We start from the raw sequence: 12,494 nt of genomic DNA, 5'->3' as shown, positions 1-12,494 counted from the left end.
TTCAATAAAGGAGAGGATTTGCCCACATTGGGAGATTCCAAGGCTGTGTTTGCTTATCACGTCTCCACACGTTCCAGGTTAAACACATTTACTATCTGGGATCTCTTAGGGAAGACTACCTTGAAAGTCAGAGTTGCAATTTAAAAGAGTACCTAAGAGCAATGCAGACAGCTGCTGGTAACGCAGACCTTAAATTTGAATTTCCCTTAAAAGTCATCTCTAAAGCCATGTTTGGTATATTCTCTTTCAGTGGATGAGTGTAAGGAGAGTGTCAGGGCTGTTCATATTTTAAATTAAAAAATTTTTTTAAAACATTAGAAAAACATATACTGTATATATATATTTATGTATATACATACCTTATTAATATATTCCCAATATGGTAATCAAGTGTCTTCTCATTTTCCTTCTCTTTAATACAATTATCAGAGTATTTTATTTTATACTCCAATGTCTTTATAGAAACCCTCTTAGATATTTATGTAAAGGGGGAAGCCTAAGCTGGGAAGAATTCACTGGAGTAAATATCCTGAGAACTTACGAGTATGTTTTTGACAACCAGCTCTTATTGGTCTGTATATGCGTATTCAACTGTGTCACTTCACTGCATAATGTGTAGCAATGGAAATTTTTACAAGAAAACACTAAAAGTTAAAAGCAAGGTAGACTTAGACTCAAACACTGGAGTCCCAGATCTATACCATCTCCAAGGAGATGTTCACTGTCAAGAGAAACAAACAACCCCCCAAATACTGGGAGGGGTGAGTGAAATAAACAAGGGCCTAAGAAACACAACAGCCGACACCCATCTGCTGCTTACTTGAGGGCCGTTCTGTAGTGGTAGATGGCTTCCCTGTTCCGACCCTGGTCCTTCAGGAAATTGGCGTAGTTGTAGTGAACCTTGGCATTGTGGGGCAGAGTCTGAACTCCAGACCTAAAAATTAATAAATTTTAAAAAATGAGTAACAAAGAGTACTGCTTAAGAATGTTGTCAGTTTCTTTCATGTTTTACTCACAGTTTCATGAACCTGTATTTGAAATGTCCATTGCATCCATCAAGGCCAAGTCTTCCAAAATTTGTGGATTATATGAGTTACTGAACATGTTTCTGTGGAAAACAGTGAAGGCTGTGCACAACTGTGTACAACTAAACAAACACGCTAACTGCACGTGAAGCAGAGGTGGCAGAATGTGGTAAGAGATGAGTCTTTGGGGGAACAACCCGGCATGCTCAGGTTAATTCAGTTTTTTCCTTCCTTCCTTCATTTATAGCCTTCATTTTTTTTAAAAAAAAAAATTGAGATTGTCTATAAAAATAAATCATCACAAGAGGAATGACTGTAGACTGACTTCCCTACTAAGGTTTACTGGAGATAAACATTTCCCATGTACTAAACTGGGGCTAATTAAAAAAAAAAATACAGGTATGATTATTCTACAAGTTGCAGATAAGGAAAGGAGGTTTTGCTCAGAAAGGTTAAAAACTCTGCTTAAGTGGTGAGTCTGTTAGTGTGCTCCAGCTGGTAAAATAGAATACCTGGGGAGCCCCAGAGGGTAACACTGAAGCTTTGAAGATGACACAAGGAGGAAGACACGCTGTCGTTTGTAACTGCCTCACAAAGTCACCCCTGCACGAGATCAGATAGCTGGTAACTGGCAGGGAAGGGATTCTGACCCAAGGACTTTGCTCCTAGAGTCCCTGTTCCCTCACCTGCAGGGAGATGGTGGCAGGGGAGTGGTGAAGGTAGATGGGTTTGGGGGCTGTCTGGAAAGAAAACTCCTGGAACCTACATGGGTTAAACGCTGGAGTGGGGCAGGTGATGACAGAGAGGAAGCAGAAATGATAACAACCTAGTTTCCGGCAACTGAACTTTAAATGCACTTCCTCTTCTAGGTGACATATTTTCATTTAATTTTTAATTCAAAGGTAAGAACACTAGGGGAACTCCATACAAATTAAACCTGTTAGGATAATATGTCAGGGTATTGTAAACTTTGTTGAATTTTTGTTGAAATAACAGCCCCTTAACGTTATAAACCAAGAAAAAAAGTGTTTTTAATTCAAAAAGAAATAAATTAAAATGTTCAAAGGCAAAAAAAAAAAGCCCAGTCCCTTAGGACCAGCAAAGACTGTTCCACTTAAAATCCACTGGCCAAGTGGTTGAGGAACTCTCCAGAGGAGAGAATTTACAGGGAGTGTGGGCAGCTAGCAACCAACCCAAGGGCAGCATCACGTGACAGCAGCAGACTTCAACTTACACAGAGCTGTTATGGTGATGTGAAATGCACGGCAGTAGCTAGGATGTTTTGTTGTGTGTGGGGTGTGGCTGGAAAACAGATGGGCTGTAAATCTGTATTAACAGCAGTTAGACCCCAGATCCTCTTCCCCACCAGGCACATCCAGGTGACTATTTCCTCTATTCTTTCCCCATCCCAGCAAAAGGCAGGACGTTTACTCTCTAGAAAAGTTGAGTCAGAGAGATCAGGAACAACAGGTACAGTTGAGGGCCAGAAGAGCTGTACCTCCAAGGTAGATTAAGTGAAAATATATATTCTGAACAGTGGAATCTCCCTCACCCCATTATACCCATGTAAAACTCTGCATACTGGAAGCCAGGATTGGACTCCACGGAGGAGATTGGAGGAATCCTCTCACTGGAAACCACTAACCCAAGACAGAAGATTTACAAATGCTGCCATTTGGATGCCAGTGAAATCATCAATCTCCTTCAATTACCTTATGGTGAAGCTCACCAGCTAACACACAAAGCTAGAATTTTAATATAACATTTCAGATGGATATTACCCAAAGTACATTAGGTCATGGGGGCAGGACCAAGTTCAGAGTGATAGTAATGGCTTTTTAAAAAATCCAATTTCTATACAGGAAAGTGTCTGATTTTTCTATGCAGAACTAAATAGTGCATAGTACAGGGAGATTTTAAAGTAACTTTGATTTCAGCATAGATATAACTGGCATATTTATTGGAATTGATCCTCCCTTCTGTGTGATTAGCATAGCTGCTCTACTATGTTTCACCCGAGTTCAGCCTGTGGAAAAGCGTCCTTGCTAAGATGAGGGCATTGTTCAGTGATGGCAGGATGGAAGTAATAATATTTGTAGCAGGCAAGCAGGCATGGGTGGAGTAACTGAAATCCTAAGAACACACTGCTTTTCCCATTGTTGTTTTTGACCTTTATGTTCTCTCTGTGATATTTTACTGCTATGTTTTTCCAGTCTCTCATTTTACAACAAACAGTTTGTGAAAAAAAGAAAATAAACAATTGACCAAAGACGAAAGTTTCCAGGTCACTCTGACTGGCCAAGCTGCTCCCTCCTTCCGGGGTCAGCCTCATCAGTTTGCTTTTGGGATGCTGTGATTGAGTCGTCCCAACTGTCTTAACAGAACGTGCAGCCTTACACATATTTACTCCATAAGGAAATGTGGGATTCATAAGTTATGGGACTGGATCCCAAATCCTATTAATAACTACAACAAGGATTATGAACTAAGGTCTCCCTTTGAACTCAGGATCTTAATCCATGCACTTTGCATTTCTCCCTCACACCTCTCGTTTGCAGAGGACTTGAAAAATCACAGCGATATCAAGCCACTTCTATCAGGTATCTCTCCAAGTTTGTAGAACATCAGTTTGTTTTGTTGGCATTACTGGAACAATAGGTCAGGAGAATCACCCCCCAAATTCCTGATTAGAAAACAAACATTTAAAAAAAAATGTTCAGCCAGAGGTTAACAGGAAAGGAAAGTAAGAATTTATGGCTCTCCTCAATTGTGACCCTGTTTAACCTGAGGTTTCCAATGCCACAATCAGGTTAGCCAGTGCTTGTGGAGGCTCATTTTGAATCAAGTGCTGAGCTAAGCATCCATTTCCATGGGCTATCTCCTCTCACCCTTTCAACAACCTATCCGATGGGTAGTATTACTGTACCTCCCATATGATGAGGAAATTGAAGCTCAGAGAGATTAAGACCATTTTCTAAGGTTACAGACTGAGTAAGTAGTTGAGCAGAGATTTCAACCAAGATCAATATAAGGTCAGAATCGCTCCTGAAGTTGGTCAACGTTTGATAAACCAAAAAGGTACCGCAAGATACTAGAAACATTAGAATTTCACTGGTAAACAAACTATGGCCTGATGGGCCACAGACATATCAATGTGTTTACCTTTTTACATAGATGTCTTTGGCCTCTTTCCCGAGACAATGGCAGAGCAGCTGCAAAAGAGACCACAGGGCCCACAAAGCCTCAAATATTTACAGCCTGGCCTTTACGAAGGAATTTGCCAATCCCTGGTTTATGTTCTCTGCCCTGGGAGGTCTGCTTATCTCTCTGGCTCAGCAATTCAGAGAGGAGGAAAGAGAAATGTATTTCCTACAGGGAGGGAAGAAGATCTAAGCCATAGATTCTTAACTGGTGGTCCACGGATCACTTAAGTAGTTCATGAATGGGATTAAGAGAGACCCCAAACTGGATGCAAAAGAAAACATGCTGTCTTTGTCTTTCTAAGTATTTTGAAGATTTGGGGGCATGGGAAGAAAAGATTTCATCAAATTGTGTTATTTTGGTACCAAAATATAAAAGTCTGGGCTGTCACTAGAAGCTATGCACTTACCCTCTCCTCAGGTTAGATAGCAGAATAATCTCCTGTTCTGAGAACTAAAGAAAATGTACCTTGCAGCTATGATTATGAACATCTCTCATTCTGTCTCTGTCTGTCTCTGTCTCTCTGTCTTTCTCTGTTTATACTGGAATTAGCTTAAGTTAGAAAACATAAAGCAAAACACAGATGTGGTGAAGTATATGTATTCTTTGGCTTTTACATCGGATTTGGGTTCAAACCTGACACCTCCTTTTCACAGCGATTTCGTCTTGGACAAACTACTCTCTCTCTGAGCCTCTGATGAGACACAAGTGCTGGGTTCTTGTGCTTTTGTGTGTGAGGTTTTTGCCAATAAAAGTACAAAGCTGTGAGGGGGAACTTCCATCTGTATCTCCTAAAAATACATCACTCAGTGGGATCTTTTTTGTGACAGGAGGCCTCAGCTGGAAACCCTGGAATTTGACTGAAATTTGGATTGTTTCTAACACAAAGGTCTGTCCTAAGATACTCTGTAAGATCGTTCATAGTGCCAAGCACAACCACTCCATATAATTAGAGAGGCCTCAACGAGACCATATGACCTAGGATGGTCAATGGGTTGACAGTCTGGAACAGAGGAGAAAACAGAAACAGGGCCTCTGTCAAGGACATCACCTCATCTATAACTACTGCAACTTCTTCTTAGTTGGCCAGCTCTTGGTTTTGGCCATTATGGTTAATTTAGGCTTTCCTTATCCTTCCAGACTGAGCTCAGGTCTACAAGAGAATGGTCCTTGAAGGCTTGGGTTGGTCCCAGTCACCTGCCTGCACTTACACAGCACCCTGCTCTGCCTCTGTCTACCACCTGCTACATTACATTAAAATGTGTACATGTGTCTGACTCCCATCCAGACTTCAGGCTCCTCTAGTGTCTCGTCCCACGCCCTGCTCTCTCATGTCCTAGAACACAGTGCAGAGCAATAATCGGAAAGCCTTACACAGTGTTTATCATACTGCCCTATGCATCTTTCACATACTCCTTTATTCTTATAGTACATCCAGAAGATAGACACTATCATTATTCGAAATTTTAAAAGTTTTTCCTTTTTTAAAATTTATTTTTTAATTGAAGTATAGCTGATTTACAATGTTGTGTTCGTTTCAGGTGTACAGCAAATTGATTCAATTATACATATATACGTATATGTATATATATATACTCTTTTTCAGATTCTTTTCCATTATGGTTTATCACAGGATATTGAATATAGTTCCCTGTGCTATATAGTACAACCTTGTTGGTTATCTATTTTATATATAGTAGTGTGTATATGTTCATCCCAAACTCCTAAATTTTAAAATAAAGGAACTAAGGCATGGAGTGGTTAAGTAACTCACCCACGATCACACAGCTATTAAACGGTAGAACTTGGAGGAAAGCCAGAAAACCTAATTCCAGACCCCACACCAGCCACTAATCCTATCTTGCCTCAAAGATTCTTGGTAAATGTTCAACTGATTTGAACATTACTCAGGAAAGATGAATACATATAAGCATCTGGTCTTGAAGGAAAAAGAATAAACTTAAAGCCTCAGATACTTAAAAGTTTCCCCAGGACATAAATAAATTATAACAGGAAAAGTTTTCTAAAAATTATTGATAGCTTTGATTTGCACCTTACACAAAATTCCATTTGATCACCAAAGGCCTCTCAAGACACAAAGTCTCTTTAAGCACATATGTGGAATGCCTGTGTTTTAGTAATCAACTGTTCACTTCCTACATGCTTCCATCTAAAAAACCAGAAGCCTCTGCATGCAAGGTCAATGAGCTTTTTGTTTTTCTGTTTTCCTTTTTTTTTTAATTGCTGGCATCAGCTGTACAGGGTTTGAACACTAACTTGTTATCCTTGAGATAAAATGCTGTCTGCCAAAATCCTTCCTCAGAGTTGCACTGATTAAGCAGTAAACATCATTAGAAAATACAATCAATCTTAGTACCTTTATTCAAGGAAAGGATTTAACACGGGGCAGAACCATTTTAAAGTTTCTCATAAAAGCACTGACTATTGAAAGTGAAAGAAAAAATGAATCAAGCCAACAGAAACCAGGAGGAAGTTATATTCCTGAACTTCCATGCCCCTGTGTTTACAGAATGACCTCAGCAGTGGGCAGTAAGAGGGAACAAGTCCATTGTAGTCTGTGAGAACTGCACTGAGGTCGGGGGTATGACGGGGACGGAACAGAATCGGAAGCCTAAAAGTGATATACAATTCCTAGAAAAAAACCCACAGGGCAACAGGTCCCTATAGTATCCCCTGAAGTAATGATGGTGACAATGATAATGATATAGTAACAGTAAATAAACTGATAAGATGTGCATGCATGCCAGACTAATTTTTTTTCTATTAAAGAAAGTTAAATTGCCAAATGGCAAAATCAGATATATTGTTTTAAAAGGTAGAGGAGTACAATGAACAGTTGTCTTACTCCTTCATTCGTTCATTCCCTCATTCACTCACTTCTGGCAGCCCAGAGTCTGTGTCCTTTTCCGGTGCTTGGGTTTCCTGTGGGGAATTCCCTCTTGCTGGGACATCTCAGTGGAAGCCCAGGGGCTCTGCCTGCCCTAACTCCCCCCATGGAAGCCAGGGGAGCGTCTTTGGCCAGTTCTGTCATCTCAGTGCCCTAGGAGGGACAAGGGGCAGGCACACGACCTAAGCTCAGGCCTAGTCAGAGGATTTTCTTTTCCTAGGACTGTGATGTGAAGAGAGAGAAAATTGGGGTACATTTACCCTCCGTTCATTCCTTTGCAGGTACCCAGGTCCCCTCAAGACAGACTATCCAGACACCTGTTTCCCGTCTGCTACATGCTTACTTCCTCACCTACTCCCCAATTCTGTGTGCTCTCCTACGCTCTTTCCATATTTTCTCCTTTTGAAAGTGATTCCAGCTCTGTTTCAGTTGTTTGCCTCCAAAGAATAAGTGTTGGGTACTGGCTGATTAGGGAACCAAATAAGAACCACGTTGACAGAACTGGCCAACTGGGTCATAAATGAGGACAGAAGCTGGAAGGGGTCAAAGACTGGGGACCCCTGGGAGACTGGGAAATACTGCTGGGAGGCCAGGTGTGGCTGAGCCGCGGAGGCCAGGTGAAGGTCACCAGGGCTATGACATCAAGGAGACAGACTAAGCCCAGAAACACAGCATAATGAGCAACCTAAAGGACGTTTTATGCTTTACAACAAGTTAGGGCTATAAACTGGCATTGTTATATTCAGAAACAGCTTCTACACTACATAAAAACCTACCACAAGATGAAAAAGTCTTTCCCTTCCTTGCTCATGCTTAATGTTCAAAACAAAGCAACTAGATTACAGATCGCAACTTAATATCCTGGAATATTCTGCATCTCTCTTCCTTCTTGCTATGTGCTCACCTTTCTCATTCACTCAGCTGAACAATGCAATTAGACTTACTGACCAATCTTATTTTGTTGATGGCTGATTTTACAGCCCAGCTCATCATCAAGACTTTCCATCTCAATTCACAGACCCAAAAACCTTCCCATGAGCCTTATTTCCATTAATTCACTTACAGTGAGCTCCCGTAAAACTTTATATAATACCATTTAAAAAATTAAAGTTAAAACCCAAAATAAAATGACATCTTCCATTTAAAACTTTACTAAAAAACGTTTCTGGATGAATAAATATTGCCAGATCCATGTCGCCTCGTTTGTTTGGAAACAAATGCGTCAGCAAAGAAATAAATGGGAAGAGATTCCCTTTTAACCCTCTAGTCATACCTGAATAGGGACTCTCTCGACAGCCAGATTTCATTCTGTTTCATGGTTTTCCAGGAGAAAAGCAGCAGCAGCAGCACAGTGGACACGCTCAGGGTGGCAGCCCCACAGCGATTCAGCCACGTGCACAGCTTGTTCATTCCATGCACGAAAAGGATGCAGTAGCCCATGCTGGAAAACAGGGCAGAGAAGCAAGTGACTTTGGGGTGCAATAGAGGCCCCTGAGTATTCCATCCCATGCAACTAACTTTTCAAACAGAGCTTGTCCTGTGATAGAAAACACAGACATAACCCGCCCTGTCTGACACATTTCCACATTAGAGCTCAAATGGGCTCTACCGGCACACTGGCTAGTTCTCTGGCACAAGTGTGGAGAATGACAGGTTCATCTTGCAGGCTCACATTGCCCTGAATTTCTGCAGCTCAGGCATCCAGAAAAGTCCATCCTGTGTGTCTTGGGTCTTGACTGGACCCTCTGACTCAGGCTCCCTTATGTTCCTGACATTGTATAACCCTACTGGCACCATGTGTTCAAATTTGGACCCTGAGGCTTTGTGGGAGACAGTCCCTGGGGGAGACTATCAGGTCCTGGAAGGGATGCTGGTCACCAAGGGGCATTGATTTTGGTCTCCGGACGTGCCACCTAGTATATCCCCATTCTGGCCAAAGTCCTTACGCTGAAGGAAGATCCTCCCACCGGCGGGCTTCTGAGGCTCACAGCGGGCAGCCTATCACAGACAAGCTGCACTGATCCGATTCTCATGCTGATTCTGGCTCAGCTTTCCCAACAGACACGTTATCGGAGTGGGGCTTTGGCACATTGATACCACATCTCTAAAAGCTTTGGCTTGGTGGATGGAATGTGGACCCTCGCATCACCTGTGCACCTGCAGAGAGGCTTCCTGCCTGCCGACTGGCCTCAGAAAAACATATTTAGTCTGTACTCATTATGCTGTGTGTATTTTAGTCAAAACTCATTTCTTTCCAAAGACGATAATACAAATTATTATAGAATATTTTAACAATGAAGCAAGCTTGTGTAAAGAAATCCTATATTAGTCAGACACTAATACTATAAGAAGCCCAAAATTAATATAACTCATTTACTTGTTTAATTAATTATTTGTTCTCTCTCTAGTATGTGACTGGCAGTAGGCTGAGCACTAAAAATACAATTATGAGTAAAACACAGATTATGTGCCTGCCACTGTCACAGGCACCAAGAATGTTATCAGTGGGTAAAACAATCATTCCTACCCTCCTGGAACTCACATGGATGGGAAAACAGCCACCAAGCAAGTAAGACCCAGAGTAGGTCACACTGAATATGATACGTTAGGTGGAGAAAAATCAAGCAGGAAAGTGAAGGAGGGAGACCAGGAGGGGAAGGAAGGTGAGATATTCATATGGGCGGTCAGGGGAGGCCTCATTGAAAAAGTGACATGTGAAGAGCGTACTGAAATGCAGGGGGCGCACCCTGCAGGCACCCAGGTCCCCAGTGCCTGCTCTCTTCTCCCCCTGCGTTCGTAAAGCAGCACCTCTGAGGAGCAATGTTAATCGAGCACATCTTATGTGCCGAGTACATTCTCTACAGGAGCTCAGTTCATCCTTATATCCCTGGGGGTCACTATTAGCAGCATTAAACTCCTGAAGACACTGAAGAAGAGAAGCGAACGCACTTGCTGAATTCCGTCACACAGCTCATGTCCAGTAGAGCAAAGACAAAACCCCCGGAATTCCGGATTCCAGAGCCCACACTCCACCTGCTGTCCTGACATTGGGGTTCTGCCTTGACTGCTGTGTTCCTCACACTTTATCACACAGCTTCACCTACTTCCTTCCCAATCACTCCATACATGACATCTCAATGGTCATTAACTGCCTCCTTGTAGGAAAGAGCTGCCATCTGGCAGAGCGGTGGGGAAGGGAAACACTGGGATTCCAACAGCTCCAGAGCAACGGCCACCAAGTGGCAGAACACGAGGATAATGAAGATGACAGCAACCAGATCAGCTATTTTGTACGTTTGCACGTTTGTGGAGTACTCCCTACGTGTCGGGCACTGTGCTAAGATCTTTATGTGGGCCTGTCCAATACTTGTAGCGTCTGGAACAAGGACAGTACTGGCTTTAAATATATTATCTAATTAAAAAACTCAATCCTCAGTATCTCCCACTTCATAAATGAGGAAACTAAAGCTTAGAGGACTTAAATAACTTGCCCATAGCTCCAAAAGCTAGGAATAGAGTCAGATCAGAAGTCCCACGGCCCTAACGCTGTGCTATAACTCAGGAGTGGGCAAACTTTTTCTGTAAGAGGCCAGAGAGTAAGTATTTCAGGCCATATGGGCTCTGTCCTTCCTAGTCAACTCTATCTTCGTAGCAGGAAAGCAGCCATTGACACTTATGTAAACGAATGGGCATGGCTGTGTTCCAACAAAATGTATTTATAAAAACAGGCGATGGGCCAGATTCCACTCACAGGCCACAGTTGTTGAGCCCTGCTACAGCCAAAACGAAGGAGAATACCATTCCTTCCACTCAGCACAGGCATCGGGATCAAGTAACATAATCATTTTTTTTCAGAAGTCCTTGTATTGACATATGGTTTAAAGAAATGCTAAGCCATATAAAATCATCTCCACTTAAGTTTGCAAATTTCTTAGAGGGTATCACATTCTTAAAAACTTGAACACAATATCAGAGATTAAGATGCTTCTCTATTATGACATTTCATCTTTCAACATCTGCTTTACTGCAGATCTCAGCTGCAGGGGGGTAGGACTGCTCTCTCCATTACTGGGGCAGGGCAAGTCCTCATTTTGAAAGTGGAAAATCAAGCAAATGAGAAAATACATACTTTTCTGACCTCCAGGGAAATGAAACCAGACTCCAGTTTGGTCTGCTTAACCTGGTTAAGGAAAATCTGGGCTCTGACCAGAGACCTCCCCAGAGAGCCCAAAGGAGTCAGTGTAAACCACTGACAACTGCCATCATAACCTGGAGAACCAAGAGCCCAGCTGGCTGCTGAATGGCTTAGCTCAGTACCGAGAAACATTTTCAAAGCACGCTTGAGAGGCACCATGGCTGTCCCAGAGAAAGCAGCACAAAGATGATCTCTCGTTCACAGGCCACAGGGATCTCCAATTTTGAATGTATTTTACTGACAAGCTGCTCAGCCCACAGTGCTTATAAAAACTAAAGAAAGCTGCATCTCTCCTTTAAAAAATGCAAATCCAAAGAGAATTGAATAGGAAATATCAATCAACAACGTCTGTCCTTTCAAATTTGAATAGAAAATGTTTAAACCTGTTGTTTGAGAACTTTTAGTAGTTAGTCGTCGTGTAGATAGTACAAAGGTACTTTCACGCTCTTAAGTGATAAAAGAACAACATTTCCCCTTCCCATTTACATCAACCCTGGAGAGATGACAATTTTCTATGACTGGGCCAAGTATTTTATGATGTTTGTTACGGCTTTACTTTTTGTTTTATTATATGCAGCAAAGAGAAGTGTTTTGCTATTAAGTAGAATTGAAATTCTACCTTTTAACTTAACAAGCTCAAACAACCCACTGAGAGTATCTATAAATAGCATTAATGATACAAGACAGACACATTCTTCCTATTTTATTACTCTAAAAAATTCCCAACTTTAGATAGTTTAAATGAAACATGTCCCTAATGAACTTCATGTTGATCTGTTGAATCCCCAACTGGCAAATTATCTGACCTTCAGATCTTATTCTGGTCTCATGGATGTTGACCCCAAATGGTTAAACAAAAAAGCCCTGGAACCATGAGCCCCAAATAGGTGTTTGACGCTATGGCACAGGAAGCCCCAGGGAGACAATGGTGGCTCCTCAGATCAGATTGAACCTGGAAGCTGGTCCAGGTTCATTAGTGTCCCCATTTCTTGCCTTTTCTTTTTTATCTCAAACATTTGATGGATGGGGAAATTTCCCAAAAGACTGAATGCATGTGGATGTGAGTTTATTCACATTCCAAGAAAAAGGTATCTCTCGTGCATTTCCTTAACTCCCCATCCTAGGGGTGCTGGGCTGGGTATGAAAAGCTTCTTTACATTTACTT

At 41.8% G+C, this 12,494-nt stretch overlaps 1 protein-coding gene across 1 annotated transcript in view; it reads right to left on the bottom strand.

Moving 5' to 3' along the window:
• The window catches only part of TMTC1 (transmembrane O-mannosyltransferase targeting cadherins 1), a 260,082-nt gene that overhangs the window by 66,206 nt on the left and 181,382 nt on the right, over positions 1 to 12,494 (bottom strand). Inside the window, exons 10-11 of the mRNA XM_065887047.1 lie at positions 8,408 to 8,575; positions 821 to 934 (exon numbers count right to left, since the gene is read on the bottom strand). Coding sequence (XP_065743119.1) covers positions 821 to 934; positions 8,408 to 8,575 — 282 coding nt within the window. The remainder of the gene's footprint in view (positions 1 to 820; positions 935 to 8,407; positions 8,576 to 12,494) is intronic.

The sequence above is a fragment of the Phocoena phocoena genome, chromosome 11, assembly GCF_963924675.1.
Source record: "Phocoena phocoena chromosome 11, mPhoPho1.1, whole genome shotgun sequence".
Lineage (NCBI taxonomy): Eukaryota > Metazoa > Chordata > Mammalia > Artiodactyla > Phocoenidae > Phocoena > Phocoena phocoena.
Note: the sequence above shows the minus strand (reverse complement) of the source record. Positions and strands in the feature narration are given on the sequence as shown.